General features: G+C 47.1%; 1 protein-coding gene across 1 annotated transcript in view; it reads left to right on the forward strand.

The window, feature by feature from the left end:
• The window catches only part of LOC144932969 (IgGFc-binding protein-like), a 134293-nt gene that overhangs the window by 82330 nt on the left and 31954 nt on the right, over positions 1–20009 (forward strand). Inside the window, exon 76 of the mRNA XM_078857371.1 lies at positions 17252–17561. Coding sequence (XP_078713497.1) covers positions 17252–17561 — 310 coding nt within the window. The remainder of the gene's footprint in view (positions 1–17251; positions 17562–20009) is intronic.

Here is a 20009-nt window from a genome sequence, read left to right on the forward strand (position 1 = left end):
TTGGGTTGCACTCCCTCGTCGAGGAGGCCGCTCTTCTTCTCCTTTTTTATAGTTACATGATAGTTTCTCACATTAACATCATGCTAATCTCTCACATTAACATAGCCACTTCTGTGCCCTCTAATTTATCACATTAACATCACGCTAATCCCTCACATTAACATAGCCACTTCCGTGCCCTCGTCTAGGAGGCCGCTCTCCTAGCTTACTTTACATGCTAATTTCTCACAATAACATCATGCTAATCCCTCACATTAACATAGCCACTTCCCAAAAAAAACTCTTATGAACATTAATGATGTTTGTGCTTGTGCACAACTGCCAATGTAGTCCATTAACGTTTTGTCCAACTAGGCTACTGGAATGTGCTGCTACGCTTCAATTGCACAACTCGTTCTTTCCTACCAAGGAGTTTTCAAAATAGTTTTTCTGGAGAAGTGTATTTACTAAAAGTAGTGTCAAAGAATCTGTCGATATGCTTGTTAATGCTCATATTCGTGGCATTCTGAAAGGAGGAAAATGGTTAGTTTTATTTTCTTAGGTCACCATCAACAGAAGTGAGCAATTGTGACCGAGTGAACTAAGATAAGGAGACCGCAATGCCCTTCTTCAGAAAATGCTGTGATAGTTTTTTCACATAGACCACGTGCTCTGTACGTATCTGAATGATGTTTTAAACTTAAGGAAGCAAATGGAATCGTACAGAATGAATCCATTGATAACTGCGAACAACCCATCGGCTGTGTTGCAGTGGACGCTTGTGATTCCAGCCCATGTCTGAATGGAGGAACCTGCACAGACAACGGTCGAGATTTTGAGTGCCACTGTCCACCCACACACAGTGGGATCGTTTGTGAACATCCAGGTACGTGCATAGAATAAGCCAACACTTATAACATTCTCTTGCTGCAGTATCTGTATATGTAACAATACCATGCATGAAAGGTTTCTCACACTTGAGATGTTAAAAAAATATGTACTACAGGCACAAACACTTGGATAAATATATTTTAATCTTTAAATATCCAAGTCTGCTTGGATTATCGATTAGATTAAATCATTGGTTAGAAAGATGTATCATGATATGTAGGTATGTAAGACAAGCTTGTCTTGCTGTTGAGTGATATTGATGGAGTCATTTGTCGTTTAACTATAATTTAATGTATATATTTTGGCATGTTTCTATTTTCTTTTTGTTATGATTTATGGTTAATCAGGCCTCCATTGAGAAATAAATGTCTCTCGTATGTATGTTGAACCTCTTTCGCACTGTACGTAGCCAGCCATGCTAATCGGAAGTGGGGCAGAATGACAACAAACTAAACACAAATAGCAGTTAAATTAAATCATATCACATACAATATCAGATAAGTTTTAAAATGTCCTATTCATCATTTTCGTGTTTCTCAATTTTGATCAAGTGTGGGATTTGTATGTAGTGCAATGACATCATTAGACCTTTCTCCTGCATGGTAATTATGCCATAGTCTGCACCCCTGAAATGGTTCAGGGAAGCGCAATTCGTCTCTTGAGAACTGCTACTGTTTGCATTTTGGTTGAATAGTAAGGATTGTTTCTGCCAATATTGACAGTCAATGGAATTGACGCATCACAACATAATTTGTGCCCCAGTTGTTCCCTGTTTATGTCGCATTATATTGCTGTACTTGATCTGCACTGGTTATATTATGCTGCGTGTGCTAATATTACAGTTGTATACGAATATGAAGCTGTGCCAAATGCTTGCATTAAATCGATTTTTTTTTGCACTTAAGGGAATACACCACCACTCAACACTGTCACCATCGTCATCATAGTGGTCTGCACTGTTGGTGGAATCATTTTGATCTCCGTGACCATTGTACTTGTCAGGTTCCGCCATGGGAGGTAAGTCCATTATTGATCAGAATGAAATGTACTTGCATTCATTTCTGGGGACGTTATTAGCAACAAAGTATTTCATTTATAATGCCTAAATATGGCCGAATCTCCAGACGATCTGTGAGAGATATGGCAAGCACTGGAGAGGTTAAAGGATATATAAGGGGTGTGTGATGGTGACTTGTGTCCAGGGCACCCGAAGAAAAGGAAAGGCCTGATTGGGAGAAATTGCTCCCCTGATCTGTACCCGAATGGTGAGATGTTATTGGAATTCTGCGCTAGTCACGGAATGTCAATAACAAACACCATGTCTGAACACAAGGATGCTCATAAGTGTACTTGGTACCAGAGCACCTTGGGCTGAAGGTCAATGATTGATTTGTGGACACTCGGGTTAATGGAGGGGCAGAGCTTTAAACTGATTACCACCTGGTGGTAAGTTGGATCCGATGCTTAGGCCACCGACCAAATAGACGCGGAAGGGCCAAACGAATAGTGCGGGTTTTCTGGGAACATCTGGTGGAAGACCCAGTGCAGAAATATTTTACCTTCCACCTCCAGGGGATATTGTGGACATTGAGTCCGAGTGGACGGTGTTGAGGACTGTGGATGCAGCTGTGAAAAGCTGTGGCCTGAAGGCAGTTGGTGCTTGTCAAAGCGGCAACCCTAGTACCCACTGTTGGACACCGGTGCTGAGGGAAGCTGCTAAGTTGAAGGAGGCTTTCCGAGCTAAGCTTGAAAAAAGGTCTCCCGACTCGATTGAGAGGTGCTGGCTTGCCAAGATGGCGGCAGCTGCAACAGTCGCTGAAGCGAAAGCCCGGGCGTGGGAGGAGTTTGGAGAAGCCATGGAGAAGGATTACCGGGCAGCCTCAAAGATGTTCTGGCAAACCATCTGATGTCTTAGGCGAGGTTGACGGGACGTCGCCCAGGCTGTTTTCAGTAAGGGTGGTGTAGCATTGACCTTAACTAAAGAGATAATCGGGAGGTCGAAGGAACACTTTGAGGAGCTCTTCAACCCGGTGGACATTCCCACCTCTCGGAAGGCAGCCCTGGAAACAGCTGGGGGGTTCGGATCCATCACGGCTGCTGAAGTCGCTGCGGTGGTCGAGGACCTCTGTAGCAGCAAGGCTGCTGGGGTGGACGAGATTCGCCCAGAGTTGTTGAAAGTACTGGACTGTGTTGGAGTGTCGTGGTTAACATGCCTCTTCAATGTTGCATGAAAGGTGGGTACAGTACCTCTGGATTGGCAAACTGGGGTCGTGGTTCCCATTTTTTTTTAAAGGGGACCAGAGGGTGTGCTCCAACTACAGAGGGATCACACTCCTCAGTGTCCCAGGTAAAGCCGATGCCAGAGTGCTGGAGAGGAGGCTCCGCTTTGTGGTCGAGCCTCAGATTCAGGAGGAACGATGTGAATTCCGTCATGGTCATGGAACAATGGACCAGCTTTTTTCCCTCTTACAGATATTTGAGGGGTCATGGGAGTATGCTTCCCCAGTCTACCTCTGCTTTTTAGACTTGGAGAAAGGTTATGACCGTGTTCCCCACAATGTTTTGTGGGAGGTGCTGCGGGAGTATGATATTCTGGTGCCACTTTTGTGCGCTATCTGGTCGCTATATTCCTGGAGTGAGAGCTGTATCTGTACTCTTGGTGTTAAATCAAAGTCGTCCACTGTGGGTGTTGGACTCCACCAGGGGTGCATCTTGTCTCCACTTGTTAGTGATTTTTATGGACAGGATATCACAGTGCAGCCAAGGTATGGAGAGTATCCAGTACGGAGCCATCAAGGTGGCATCACTGCTTTTTGTAGATTAAATTGTTCTCTTAACTTTTTCAGTCTGTGATTTCGAGCATGTACTTAAACTTTTTGATGCCTAATGTGAAGCAGCTGGGATGAGAATCAGCACCTCCAAATCTAAGGTCATGGTTAGTGGATTGTTTTCATACAGGTGAGGGGAAAACCGCTGCCCTTAGTGGAGGAGTTTAAGTACCTTGGGGTCTTTTTTGCGAGTGGTAAGTGGGAGCAGGAGATCGGCTGGCGGATCGGTGCAGTGTCTGCAGTGTTTCGGGCACTGTACCATTCTGTGGTAGTGAAGTGGGAGCTGAGTTCTCGAACAAAGCTCTCGGTTTACAGTTCGATCTACCTATAGTCATGAGCTTTGGGTAATGACCGAAAGGATGAGATCGCGGGTACAAGGGGCCAAAATTAGTTTTTCCGCAGGGTTTCCGGGCTCACTCTCCATTATAGGGTGAGGAGCTCAGTAATCTGGGAGAGCCTCAAAGTTGAGCTGCTGCTCCTCCGGATTGAGAGGAGCCAGCTGAGGTGGTTAGGGCACCTGGTAAGGAGCCCCCCGATAAATTTCCCCTGGAACTCTACCGAGCACGTCCCACACGGCAAAGACCCGGGGGCCGGCCCAGGATACGCTGGCGGGACTATATTGCTTGGCTGGCCTAGGAACGCCTGGGAATTCTCCAGGTTGAGCTCAAGTCTGTTGCCAGGGAAAGGAAGGTCTGGACCACCCTACTCAACATGCTGCCACCGCGACCCTCACCAAGACAAGTGGATTGAGAAATGAATGAACAAACACTTATATATCTGCTTATAATGTAGCCTACTGGAATAGCACTGACACCTTTGTTTTGGCAGGAAACACATGAAGCTCGAAGAAGTATATGACACTAAATCAAGTGCATCTTCCGAGGATGGCAATTTTAATTACCGTCATGAAGATGTTGTAAACAGTGACGTGTGGGCTGCTTACATCAAAACAAATGATACAGGGATATTAAAGGTGCCAGATATCACATCTAGTGCCTTCTAGTAGGTACAGTATTTGTGACTTCGTATAAGGTGGGCTCATTATGAGAGCCATGTTGGTCCAGTAAAGCTGGACAAGGCTATGTGAAATACATACGAAATTATTTAGAAAATGATGAAGCCTGCCGATTCAAGTTACTGGTAATTAATAGTAATTAATAGTGTCTATAATGTAGTAAATGCGTATATTCGCATTTCCATGACAGTTATAACAAATCTGCAGTAATTACAATCAATTCAAATGTATACATGTACTCTCACAATGGAAAAGCAAATTACGTGGCTCAAGTCGTGCATCAATATATTGTAATAAACGAACTATATCATTTGTGCCTGTGTGTATATATTTTTATTGATACGTTGCTGTCAAAGTTGTGAACACTGAGACAGCTTATATTTTCATAATTTTTGGTTGATGATCCATGCCCTATCAGGCGTAATCACCTGCAAAACATCGTACTCAATTTGTAAATGTGGGTTACTCTCCAAAACACAACCGGTGTGCTGAAAAAATAACTAATTGGCATGTTTTGTTTACGTGTAGGGTTTAACGACACGTGTTTCCACGATCTAACCCAAAAAAAAACTCTTATGGATAATATTTGTCGCGTAAGCCTGCGTGTTAAACAGGTCTTGTATATCATGGGACCTCCGTTGCCAGTACCAATATATGATAATAGGTTTTTCCCCTTTTTCTGGCAACAAAACAGGTGTTAAGATATTAAAACACCAAACTGAAACCTTTTACAAGGAATCATGTCTGCATTAACCACAATACTTGTGGTCAGAATGCAAACAAAAAACATACTCTGATAATATATGCATTGTCCTTGAAACTGATTGGTCCACACCTCTGGTCTAAACACCATTTGAGACGAGGCTCAAAAGAAAGCTGGTCCACACCAGAGACAGCTTCATCACAGTCAATTAAGACTTTAACTGGTTAATAACGTCCTTCCAATGATTGCTCAGTTTGTACCCATCTTCTCGGTTGAAGTTGTGTCTGTGTTTATATATCTGGATGCCTTCTCTCTCCCCCCTACTGCCGAGGCCTATATAAGCTCGTGCCACAGCAGATCTCTCGCATTCTTCAGCAGTTTTATCTTGCTGTGGTTGTCCCACCTAATGACGATTGTGTGGTGCCACGCCCGCGGAGCAACTCCACCAATGCCGCCATCCACACGAACACACGCACACCCCCACTAAACACACACATGCACCCACGTAGGGTCTCGTGGGGGGTCACCTGGTACCATGTCGGGGATTTCCCACGGTTTCCCAGTGCCAGGAGATTGGTCGACCCCCCCCCCCAGGCCGGATTACATGGCGGCCCCCCTAAAATCAACGTTAAAAAGTCGTAGGGGCGCATAGAGCTTTACAGGCTGGCCACGATGAAGCATACATGACACGGGAGGTGGGGCCTCAAGGCAAACACCCTGCGGGCAGTGTAAACAGTGGGGTGGGAGGGAAAACCCCTGGGCACATAGGAGGCGGCTTTAAGAGAGAGACCTAGGGAATTACCTAGGTCTCTCTTGAATCAGAGATGAGGAACGCAGATACAGAGACAATGGAAAGGGGGGGGGGCGTAACGGCCAGAGCGTTCAAAACGGCCGGTAAAAAGCACTCGATTTGACGCGCAGGATGACATCCCACTCTACTCCTCTCCACACACTCACCTGCCTCTCCCCTCTCATCACACTACTCAACTCACTCACCTGCCTCTCCACTTTCATCTCACACTACTCTGCTCCACAAACTCACCCATCTCTCCCCGCTCATCTCACTCGACTCCGCTCGACATCCTCGCATGTCTCTGCCCTCTCATCTCTCTCTAGGCCACACTCATCTGACTCTCCCCTTTCACCTCACTCTACTCTGCTCCACACACTCACCTGTCTCTCCACTCTCATCCCGCTCTACTAACCTCAACAAACTCACCTGTCCCTCTCTCACTCTATTCACCTCCACACAGTCTCCTGCTTCTTCCCTCTCATTAAATTCTACTCCCCTCCACAAACCCATCTCTCCATGTTCATCCCACTCAACTCCGCTCGACACACTCAACTCTCTCTCCCTTCTCATCTCACTCTTGGCCACATGTACCTGTCTCTTCCCTCATCTCACTCTACTCCTCTCCACACACTCACCTGCCTCTCCCCTTTCATCTCACTCTACTCCCTTCCACACAACTGCCTCTCCCCTCTCATCCCATTCTACTCCCCTCCACACAATCACCTGCCTCTCCCCTCTCATCCCACTCTATGCCACACTCACCTATCTCACCCCTCTCATTGCACTCTAGGCCACACTCACCTGTCTCTCCCTTCTCATCTCACTCTCGGCCACATGTACCTGTTTCTTCCCTCATCTCACTGTACTCCGCTCCACACACTCAACTGCCTCTCCCATCTCATGCCAATCATCACCCCTCCACACACTTTGCTCCTCTGTCCACTCTCATCCCACTGTACCCCCTCCACAAACTCACCCATCTCTCCATGTTCATCCCACTCTACTCCACTCTACACACTCAACTCTCTCACCCATCTCATCGCACTCGAGGCCACACTTCTCTGCCTCTCCCCTTTCATCTCACTCTACTCTGCTCCACACACTCACCTGTCTCTCCCCTCTCATCCCACTCGACTCCCCTCAAACTCACCTGTCTCTCACCTCTCATCTCACTCTATTCACCTCCACACACTCTCCCGCCTCTCCCCTCTCATCTCACTCTACTCCCCTCCAAACACTCAACTGCCTTTCCTCTCATCCCATGCCACTCCCCTCCACAAACTCGCGTATCTCTCCCTGCTCATACGAATCGACTCACCTCTACACACTCACCTGTCTCTCCCCTCTCATCTCACTCTATGCTCCTCGACACACTCACCTCTGTCTCTCCTCTCATCCCAATCATCTCCCCTCCACACACGCCCCTGCCTCTCCCCTCTCATCCAATTCTACTCCCCTCCACAAACTCACCCATCTCTCCATGTTCATCCCACTCGACTCCACTCGACACACTCACCTGTCTCAACCCTCTCATCATACTCGAGGCCACACTTCCCTGCCTCTCCCCTTTCATCTCACTCTACTCTGCTCCACACACTCACCTATCTCTCCTTTCTCATCCCATTCTACTCCCCTCAAGAAACTCACTTGTCTCTCTCCTCTCATCTCTCTACTCCCCTCCACACACTCAACTGCCTCTCCCCTTTCATCTCATTCTGTTCACCTCTACAAACTCACCTGTCTCTCACCTCTCACGCCACTCTACTCCCCTCAACAAACTCACCTGTCTCTCTCCACTCATCTCACTCTACTCCCCTCCACACACTCAACTGCCTCTCCCCTCTCATCCCAATCATCTCCCCTCCACGCACTCTGCTGCCTGTCCCCTATCATCCCACTCTACTCCCCTCCACACACTCCCCTGCATCTCCCCTTCATCTCACTCTAGTCAGTTTCAGTATACAGAGACTCCTCTACTTACAACCATTCGACTTATGAGATACGAACAAACCTGTCCATATGTCCAGTTGCCTGTTCGGTCCGAGAGTCATAAGTTCGCCGCCGCCGCCGCACAATGGATGGCGATTAACAAACCCCAACGGGTCCCCCCCCCCTCCGTCCACCCACCACCCTCACGTCGCGTGCGGCGGCGGTCCCGGGTCAGGACGGCAGCACGAAGACGCAGCTGCCTTGAGACTGAGCAGCAGATGCGGGCACCGGTGAGGAAGCGGGGGACTCGGAGAAAGCCAGCCTTGACTCTCGCCTCCTGTGGCTCGGCGCCAGTCTCAAGCTGTGACCACCCTGGGTGATGCATTGTAAACGGCGTCACAGCTGCTCAGACTGTGGCGTGCGACAGTGCGTCGCTCCTTTTCACACGTAGTAGTAGCAGTCGTGTTTTCACGACGCAATACCATCCACAAGAGGTTTTTATTGGGTTGCATCGCGTAAAAATGAATGTGTCGTTAAAACCGCAACCACCCAACACAGCCAATTTGTAAGGTTTGTTACATAATAATAAATACACCTCTATTATGGACAATATTGGAGCGAAAGCCTCATACGTATTATAAACCCTGCACCGGACTTCACCCTGGCGGACTCTGAAATGCGATGGTTACCCATTGTCGCAATGACACGTGGAAATCAGAAACGTGGACAACAAATGAAAACGGAGAGTGCAAGAAAATAGACAGCTGTTCACAGCGGCGTGGAGAGATGGGATGCTGGAAATTACACTGAGATACAGACAAAGGTACAGAGTATATTAGACAATACGCCAAATTATAGACGCAAATTTGAGCTTTACGCAGCATTGACTGAAACATGATGATAATCATGATGATAAAAACATGCTCGGAACAAGGAAAAGAGAGAGAGGAATAAGTATGGATTGGAGGGGGGAACACAATTTGGACAAATCGCATTGAGCTCTTAATGCAGCAGCAGATAGAGCAGAGCGAATATTATGAAAGTGTTGAGAGAAATGCCTGCTGGGAAATATGCAGAAGAAAGAGGAAAGCGTGGATTATATGACAACCCCACATTAGAGAGGCATCGTTTTTGGTTATTATCCATCAGCGGATAGATCATGGCTAATGAAGATGACGGATGAGTGACTTAGGTCCTGCCCTGGTGTCACCCAATTTCTCCACGCAACGTCATCGGCCAAAGCACGTTAAGTCACACAATGGCTAGAGGAGGCTCATATACAGTACTCTCGATTATCCGATTTGCGGATTAACCGCGCACCTGAGATTTTGATATAAATTAATAACTCGTGGATTTGCCCTTAAACCCTAATTAATCATCTAAAAAAAATTCTCCATTGTTATTCTTGGAAATGTTTATTACAAGTCACGTGCTTAAACCGAACAAATATGTTGCTCCGGTTAATCCAAAACCCACATGATCGCCTCTAGAGTGCAGTAGTTGCAGATCTTTAAAACAGTGGGTGGAGTTTGATTGATGGTGATTGGCGTGGCTCTGCTGCCGTCCACTTAGTGGGCCGAGTCTTCTGCACGGAAGCAGTAAAGTGTTGTCACTGAGCACGCAGCATCATCAATCGGTCGATTGTTCGTATTCATTTTAAATCGAAAGAGTAACAATTTAAATCGTCAATTGTGCTTGATTGAATGACACAGAGATCCGCAGAAAATGGAGATTTTTGGATATCCGCGATTTTAAATGATCCGCAACCGTCCTTCCCTAATTAGCGCGAATAATCGAGAGTCTACTGTACTTGGCTCCCATTGCCACTGCTTTGCAGCACTGAGTAATGAGCGAAAGCCCACGAGCACAAGGGGACAACATTCACAGGGCCGGGGACAAAATTCACAAGGCCGCACAGACAAGTCACGTGCCCCAACTTTCTATACTGCCACCTCTCAGCCCCATCAGTTTACAGGCACGTGCCACCACTTCGGTCAGCTCAGTAAATGCAATCACGTAAAATTGTCCGTTGCACTGATTGATGTTGATTGACGTGGCTCTGCTGCTGTCCCCTTTGTGGGCCGAGTCGTCTGCGCAGGAGCAGGAAATTGTTATCATTGAGCACGCGCATCGATCTATCGTGAGTTCTACAATTTTAGTTTTAACAAACTACATTTTTTAACTTAAACATAACTTATACCCCTATACTTTAGTGGTTTTTGGCATAGAGATCCACGGAAGATGAATATTTTGGATTATCCGCGGCCATCCTCCCCGTCATTAGTGTGGAAAATGGAGAGTCTACCGTAATTAACAATCTTTTTTTGGCTGAATATTGAATAATCCTTTGATAAACACACACCTGGTTTGTTTTAACAAGATAAGTCCCAAAGAGCAATAGGATTTCATACCAACCCCTCTTGTACATTTGATCGCCTTTTCAAGTTGCTGCGATCCCCACCAGAGGGAGAAGAAGGGCAAACGGACAGTCGGTCGCACAGAGGTGATGCGTCAGTGCTTCAGCCTACAACACGCCATGGCAACGTAACCAGTACTGTGCAACTATCTGAACGCTGGAATAATAAAATAAAAAGTATTTCTTGCACCCAAAAATGGCAGGATGGATATGCATGGTGTGCATACATAATGTGAACGTATGTCTGTTAATTATCCTATGAATAACCCAACCGATATTGGATATCCATTGTAATTTATATGCATTTATAACGCCCCCCCCCCCGGCCTTCGCGCCTGATTGCCCCACAAGTGAAACGTCACATTTATCTCTTAAGAGCGAAGCAGGAGGGTTTCTCAACAACCCTGGCCTGTTGATGCGAGTTGGAATTAATGACAAAACGTCGTACTCGAATTGTTAATTTTATTTTAGAACTACGTGACTTTACCGAAAGAACAAAAGAGTATTCAATTGTAAATATTGGGGGTTTACTCTCGAACAGACCACGTTTTGATTACGTGACAACCCTTACTAATTGGTTGTGTTGCGTGGTGGCGGGTTTAACGATACATTTATATGTACGTGATCTAACCCAAAAACCTCGATTATGGATAATGGTCGTGAAAGCCTGAGGCCTTCCTGGGGTAAACAAACTCATGAATATGTATGTTGAACATCTTTCGCACCGTACATAGCCAACTGTGCTAATCGGAGGTGTGGGAATAGAAAAAACCTTGGTTGGAACGCAGCTAAAAGGCCTGGTGACAGAAGTGACCTGTCTGCTATTTTACATCTCTAGGTTTCAATCAACTCACCAACACCACCTGGCCAGTGAATTAAGACATGTACATCAGGCCCTCAGGATGAACGGATACTCTGACCGCACCATCCGCCAAGCTGTTTCTCCCACCACACAGAAACAGCCACATGAAACTCCAATCAAAACTATCACGTTACCATACATAGCAGGCGTGACCAAAAAGATCTCCAAAATTCTAAACAAACATAGCATTACTCTTTGGTTCTTTCGGTAAAGTCACGTATAAAGATAAAATAATAAATTAAATACTAGCATACGACGTTTCGATTGCAACACAAGCAATCATCATCAGGTATAAATGAAATAGAAACTCAAATCTATCAATATACTTAGAAATGGAATGTAATACAACAGAGAGTCGGATAACATAACAGTCAACACCCTACCTGGTTGATTACGTTATTCCTGAGAATGCTAAATTTGAGAGAGAGATAAAACACAGAACCAGAAACATATAGACAGACATATAAGCAGACAGATATCACAGAGATACATAGAGAGAGAACAAACATAGGCACACAGAGAAAGCAACGCCTCTGTGTCGAGGCCTTAAATAGAGAGAGGGGGCAGGGGCAGAGAGAGAGGGAGGGGTTAGATAAAATTAGCATGTCAATGAGTAGCACGACGAGTGGTACGGTGGGTGCGAAAGCTTGAAAATTAGGAGACAGGGAGAGAGACACACTACATTAAATAACCTAGCAAAATATCGAAATGTAATGTAATGCAACACAGAGAGTCGGTCAACACACAATTAACGCATAGCCTGGTTGATTACGTTTTTCAAAGATTGCTAAGTTAGAATTTAAGTACTGTATGAAATTTTAAAGAGAGACAAGACACAAACACGAGGAACAGACAAAGGCAGAGAGGGAGAGGGACAACAGCCGAGACACACAGAGAGAGCAGAACATAAGAAAGCTTCAAATCTAGAAATAGATCACGTTACACTTTTTCATGAATGGAAAACGTGTTTCTCTAGTCCATATCACGGGCCACCGGTCCAACATTCCTCGGAACATTCATTAATTCCCTTTCGGCCGCGCAACGTGCTGCAGGTCAACGTTTTGGAGGGCGTTGGCTCTGCGTGGCCAATCGAGGCCCAGAGTCCTGGGCTGGGCAACAGTCGAGACCGACGCGGGTCATTGGCACGGAGCGACCCCAACGAGTCACAACGCCGCTAGAGTGAAAGCTCGCGACCGAGAGTCGCCGCGCGATCCGAACGAGCCACGTCCCACATGGTCAGGGCTGTCAACGTTTTCGCCCAACTCACGGCGGCTCGCTTTGACGCTGCTGAGCACGCTTCCACACGTGCTCGGCATGGCGGCGGACCGTTAACACTACGTGTAGAGCAAACGCGAGCGCTTCCATTTAACTCGGCTGTCTGCGCCGCGATCTACAATGTTAGCCAGAGCGCAGACTTACTGAGGATCTGATAAAGCAGGCATGTCTAAAGTCCGGCCCACGGGCCAATCACGGCCCGTGGTCAGATTTTATACGGCCCGCAGCTTCGGTCTTATAATGTGTTATTTATGGCTCGCTAGCTCTGTCAGAATAAATCTTATATATAAAAGTCTCCGTGCGCTCGCGCTTGCGGGGGATTTGGCTCTCTTACGGTGGGATTTAAGACCAAAATAATTTGCCAGGCGGCACGCCCTAAGCCCCGCGGTGGGAATAGGCTATTCCGTTTTCCCGTCCGTAAACTTTAAAGTAGTTTAATTAACACATTTATGCCGTTTCTATTATTCATTATTTACTTATTGCACGACATCGACCGTACCAAGTGACGCCAATTGCGTGGGGGGGGGGGGGCGGCGGACCCTGCCAAGTCATGCGTGCTCGCTCCAGCTCACGGGAGACATTTTCTTTTACGCGTTTTACAGTCAACACATACACACATCATGCAGCGCATATTTATTCACAGTGTCATGTCCTCTTCAACCCCCCTCCCCCAACACGATGCACTCAGTTTATACTACAGACTCCGTAGATAATAATATTTTACTGCTTACATAGCATTATTCTTGCACAGCCGGCAGATGTTGGGGGGGGGGGGGGTAGCGGCCCAGCCCCTAGCCTGGCAACGTGGCAACTCCGCGCCTCGCCAATGTAGGCCAGGACGGGGGCTACACATCGCACAAGGCCTCAACACGCCTATGCTAAGTACACATTTCCTTGCTTCTTACGCTAACAACTCAAGTCAATTGTTTATTATTGTTAAACACATTAGTTGACAAACATTACAATAATGATGCTTGTGTGCAGATTAAAACTCAGCTTCATTGTTTACCATTATGAAACAAGTTCACAGATGTTACAATAATTATGTTTGCGTGAAGATAACAACTCAGGTTCATTGTTTACCATTATGAAACGAGTTGACATGTTACAATAATTATGTTTGTGTACACAAAACTCTTTTTGGATTTTTGGGTTGCTCAATTTCCCCTTTTTTTGCTGCGCTTTTATAACGCTGCCACAGTCTACTGCCAGCCTGTGATTTCTGCTTATTTCTTCAATGCATTTATATTGTTTCCATCGCTTACGTCACGCTATTTACTCATACGTAGTACTGCGATACTGATAGCTGTGCCATCATCGGGGATTGCTGTGCCCGTCGATGTGTGTGTGTGAGTCCATATGTGTTTGTGTGAGTCCATATGTGTGTGCGTGTAGAGCCATGCGTGTCTTTAACTCCATGTGGGTGTCTTTTTTGAACGGACAACGTCAAAGTGTTTATGTGTGTGTGTTAGTCCATGTGTGTGTGTCAGTCGATCTGTGTGCATGTACGTCGATGTGTATGTGTGTGTCCGTCCATATGTGTGTGTTAGTCCACATGTATGTGTAAGTCTATACATGTGTGTGTCACTCGATATGTGTGTGTAAGTCAATGCGTCTATGTGTGAGTCCATATGTGTGTTAATCCATTTCTGTGTATCTAAAGTAAATATCTGTGTGTCACAGTCCATATGTGTATGTGTGTAGGGCTATGTGTGTGTTAGTCTATGTATGTGTAAGTTAATGTGTGTGTGTCTTAGTCCATATGTGTTTGTGTAAGTACATATGTGTGTTTACGTCAATGTGTGTTTGGGTCCACGTATTGCTGTGTGCGAGTCGGTGTGTGTGTGTGAGTCGCTGTATGTGTGTACGTCCATATATGTGTGTGCAACTCCATGTGTGTATATCTCAAGTGGATGTCTGTGTGACAATCCACATGTGTATGTGTGTGTACGGCAATGTGTGTGTCACTCTATGTATGTGTGTGTGTCGCTGTATGTGTGTACGTCGATATGTGTGTGTAACTCCATGTGTGCGTATCTCAAGTGCATGTCTATGTGTGTGTGAGTCCATATGTGTGTGTCTGTAAGTCGATGTGTTTGTGTGTGTCAGTCCATATGCGTGTGTGTATCTCAGTCCATGTGCGTGTGTGTTAGTCGATGTGTGTGCATGCCTCCATGTTAATCAGTGTAACTCCATTTCTTTGCGTGTCTGTAGGTCCATGTGTGCATGTTAGTCCATGCGTGTGCTTTATTGACCTGCTCAAGGCCTATGATACCATCAGTAGGCCTGGCCTCTGGGTTGCTCTTTGTGCTTTCCGAGTCCCTGACCCTCTTCTCACGATCATTAAGGACCTTCATGATGGTGAGTGGGCCCGGGTAAAACTACGTGGCCGGGAGTCAGAGCCTTTCCCTGTACACCTTGGGGTGCGACAAAGATGTCCTCTGGCTCCCACATTATTTAACATCTATTTCGACTGCGTAGTTCGTGAAGCCTTCAATAGCTGTACCGGGGGAATTTCCATTTGGTACAGATATAATGGGAGGCTGATCGACGCCCGGGTGCGATCAAGGGATGGCTCCCTATTGGTCAACCACGTTATGTATGCCGATGATTTGGTAATAGCTGCTCATTCAGAAGAGGAGTTGGAGACGCTGCTGCTGAGACTGGAGCGTGCCACTAAGAGGTGGGGCCTTACCATCAGCCCCACCAAAACTAAGCACCTGCCTGGGTATTTTGTACCATCGGACACTCCACCCCCACAACTCCCAATCGGTGATGGGGCAGTTGTGGAGAGAGTGGAGAGTTTCCCATACCTGGGCAGTGTGCTTATGACCGGCTCCAGTTTAACAGCAGAGATCTCACTCCGAATCAGTCGAGCGGCAATATCTTTTCATCGGTTGCGTAACGCTGTGTGGAAGCTACCTGGTTTGTCGCTCCGCACGAAGCTTCAGGTCTTCTCGGCCACGGTCATTCCCTCCCTTCTCTACGCTTGCGAAACGTGGACCCCCCTAATGGAGCATCTTCGCCGGTTGGAAACATTTAGGCTGGCCTGCTAACGATCCATCCTGGGTTTAACCAGGCTGGATTGTGTGAGGAGCTCACAAATCCTTGAAAGATCTGGGCAAAGTCCCATCGGTGAGCTCCTCCGGCAGGCAAGGCTGCGTTGGCTGGGTCATGTAGCCCGCATGCCCAGCCACCGCATGCCTAAACAGCTTTTGTTCGGCCGGATCGAGGGGGCTAAACGGGCGCGGCACGGGCTAAAGAAGAGATGGAGTGATGTGGTACAGGAGGACGTGGAGCTGAGTGGACTTGCCGATGACTGGTACCAGCGGTGTCAAGATCGGCCTCAGTGGAGGAGGCTCGTGAAGGACGCTACTGGGCAGTTGGAGGCAGTCGCCCTCCAACAACAACGGAGGGCGGAGGAGCGACGCTCACAACAACGAGCGGAGCGCCGGGTGGCTAAAGCACAGCAAGTTGGTACAGTAGGGGGCACAGGTGGTGCATCAGCCAGTCATTTCGGTCATCTCGGTCAGTCGACCCGTGGCACCTGGGTCTGCCCCGTGACCTCCTGCCAGCTGGCGTTCAACACTTCACGTGGCCTCAAGGTGCACTTGGCCTGGCACAAGCGTCGTGGTGACGTCACCGCCACTTAGTGGCGAATGGCGGTTGTTGTTGTTGTTGTGTAAGTGTATAGAGGTGTGTATCGGTGTGTGTGAGTGTATAGAGGTGTGTATAGGTGTGTGTAAGTGTATATAGGTGTGTGTGTAGGTGTGTGTAAGTGTATAGAGGTGTGTGTGTATGTGTGTGTAAGTGTATAGAGGTGTTCGGGTGAGTAACCTTGGCAGCGCAACGCTGCTGGCGTCTCGTGCTGCCGCCTGTACCTCGCCTTGTCCACCAGAGGGCATCGCCTACCCACGGGTTGTGTGGCGTCAGGGTGAGAAGTGGAGGGTGGGGGGAGGGGTCCGGGGATGGGGGGGGGCGACTGCTGCTGCAGCGCTCAGCAAGGGGTCGTGCTTGGTGCACCACTGCCAATTCTTTATTGCATCGATCTATCTCATTCTTTGTCTCTGCTTCTATTTCCTTGCGCCCGAGTATGCACCGCTACTTGTGGTACCCTCTCTGTACTCATTGGAGAGCCACGTCCAAACCACTAAATCTTCTTGTGTCTTGTGTGAAGCCCTCTCCAATATATTATTTTATTTCTGCAAAAGGGCTGCTGCCATGACTGTGGAATGGTTGTCACGATTGACTTAAAATGTCGCGGTTCGATCTCCCAGCCTGGCCTTGAAAACATTGACCAGGATTCTTACAATTCCCTGTTTTTATCCACCCACAGTCCATCAGTGGGTCGCGTGCAGTGGGCTAAATGGCGAGTACTCCCACCTCTTTCAAGACGAATGGTCAGTGTGGAAAAGTTGGCCAAAACATACCCACCGGATCGGCACTCTAGACCTCCCTCTAGTGGAGGTTCTTTCACCAGCAGTTGCATGAGCAAGTAATTACAGGACTGCACCATTAACCTCACGTGTACAACAATCATCTGGTTTCCGTGCATTTCAGAACTCCTTGATCCAGACTCCAGCATCCCAGTGCTGCAGGCTCAGTGCTCTGCATCGGTGTTACCATTGCGCCGTTGCTTCTCTGCAACCCCATTCCACCCGTTGCCGTGTGTGACGTCGCTGCGCCCTGTGCACCGCACGTGTCCCCAGCCCCTGCCGCTGCTCCGCCGGGACACCGGCTTGATGCTGACGATGTCTCAGGAGCAGGCCGCCTGCCTCCTGGCCAACGCCTTCTTCTGCACGTTCCCCCGGAGCATTGCCACCGAGACCCGGAGCGAGGACTCTGCCTGCCCCGACATCAACGTCAACAGGTGCAGCAGCAGCAGCCCATCACTGTGCATTACACACCGTACACCGTGTGTCATGCAGTACACACACACAGATGCCATGCTCTCTCTATGTAGAGTATTTCTTGCTGTATATGTAGCGTCGGAAATGCAAAGCACACACCACCCTGTATGCTTACCTGTAGTTGCGGGCACGAGTCTGCAGGGGGTGCCACCCTGAGTTAGAGAGAGAACCGGGACCGTTGAGAGGCCGAGTTGCCCCCCGACCCCAGGTGAGGGGTTGGGGGGTTATTCCAGAGCCACCTGGAAGGTTCCAAAAAGGGGGCGGTACCGGGGGTGGAGAGTCCCCGAGGTGGGTATAAAAGACGGACCCCAGGACGGCCCGAGGCAGTGCTCTGAAGACGAAGACTGAAGACCAGCTAGGCTAGGACCCTGGGACCCTGGGACCCCGGGACCCTGGGAACCCGGGACCCGACGTCCTTTTATGGATGGTGTTCTTGGGGTCATAGGCAGCATTCCTCCTCCTCCAAACACGGCGAGTTGAGTTGATGCCAAAGAGCTCCATTTTCGTCTCATCTGCCCACAACACTTTCACCCAGTTGTCCTCTGAATCATTCAGATGTTCATTGGCAAACTTCAGACGGGCATGTATATGTGCATTCTTGAGCAGGGGGACCTTGCGGGCGCTGCAGAATTTCAGTCCTTCACGGCATAGTGTGTTACCAATTGTTTTCTTGGTGACTATGGTCCCAGCTGCCTTGAGATCATTGACAAGATCCTCCTGTGTAGTTCTGGGCTGATTACTCACCGTTCTCATGATCATTGCAACTCCACGAGGTGAGATCTTGCATGTAGCCCCAGGCCGAGGGAGATTGACAGTTATTTTGTGTTTCTTCCATTTGCGAATAATCGCACCAACTGTTGTCACCTTCTCACCAAGCTGCTTGGCGATGGTCTTGTAGCCCATTCCAGCCTTGTGTATGTCTACAATCTTGTCCCTGACATCCTTGGAGAGCTCTTTGGTCTTGGCCTTGGTGGAGAGTTTGGAATCTGATTGATTGATTTATTCTGTGAACAGGTGTCTTTTATACAGGTAACAAGCTGAGATTAGGAGCACTCAGATTTAAAGCTTTCGTGACTGCAGGGATTCATCTTCTTGGTTCTTTCGGTAAAGTCACGTAGAAGGGAAGTAATAAAATAATTAAACATAATAAAATCATTCTCACGACGTTTCTGCCACAACGCAAGCAGCCGTTCTCAGGTGAAAACCAGGTCTGTCGAGGCGACAGCGTCTGAATGAAACAGCACACGAGCTTGGAGCATATATATAAGCTGGGCGCCTTGACAAAGGAATTTGCATATCAAGAGGAATTTAGCATTTCCATGGGAAATGCAGGAATGTGATTAGTACTACATATGCCTGTGCATTATGCAGGATTAAAAGTATCAAAGGGAGAGGATATGGGAAATGCAGGTATGTGAATAGTACTAATTCAGCATCAAAGGGAGGGGATAGGGGTCGCATTAATAAAGGGAAGGAGTGTTAACAGTATGTAGCTGCAGCAACTAAAACCAACACGTAAACAACTAAAGTATAAACCACATAGTATCATCAGTATACTTACTATACTCTACAATAAGCTGAGTTACTAACAGTAAGTAATACATTACAATTCTACGTAGTAAAAATTATATAATATGCTTCCATCTAAACTTTATTCTCTTACATCACACTATTTACTGCCATAGACAAACCCAACATTAAATTATATACTGTATTGCTATAAACCATATAACACTATGTATTATTCTACCCACCCTAATGTGTATCACACTGCTATATATTTACTATACAATTACGATACTATATATTACTTTGAACATTGTATTAAGCATATAAATGTTATACTATTTGTTATTATACACTGTACCATTGACCGTCGTGTCAATGGGTGAGTAGTAAAGGAAACTTGCAGCGGAGCAAAGAATCCATTCCCTGCGGAAAATACAATGCCAGTGAGTGGAACGCGGTCTGAAAGTCACCGTAAACGTGAACACAATCAGTTAAGATCCGAAATGGTTTATTACGTCCTTCCAATGATTGCTAAGCCATAATCCATGTTCTCGGTTGAAATTGTCTCTGTGATTGTATATGTGGATCGCCTCATGAGAGGTTTAGAGGGTTAGGGTTTTCGGTGTATTTGGGTTAGGATTTCAAAGGGTGAGTGAAGACGGATAGGGTTTTAAGGGTAAAGGGGTTGAGGTTTTTTTATTTGATTAGAGTTTAGAAGATTATGGGTTTAGGTTCGGGAGAGTTGGGTGTTTAGAGGTTTAGAGGGTTCATGGGTTTTGATTGCTCGGTGTATTGGTTTACAAGGTTAGGAGTTTTAGAAGGTTATGGGTTTAGAGGATTTGATGTTTAGCGGATTAGGGGTTTATAAGGTGAGGGGTTTAGTGGGTTAGGGTTTTACA

This window comes from Lampetra fluviatilis, chromosome 6, assembly GCF_964198595.1.
Source record: "Lampetra fluviatilis chromosome 6, kcLamFluv1.1, whole genome shotgun sequence".
Taxonomy (NCBI): domain Eukaryota; kingdom Metazoa; phylum Chordata; class Hyperoartia; order Petromyzontiformes; family Petromyzontidae; genus Lampetra; species Lampetra fluviatilis.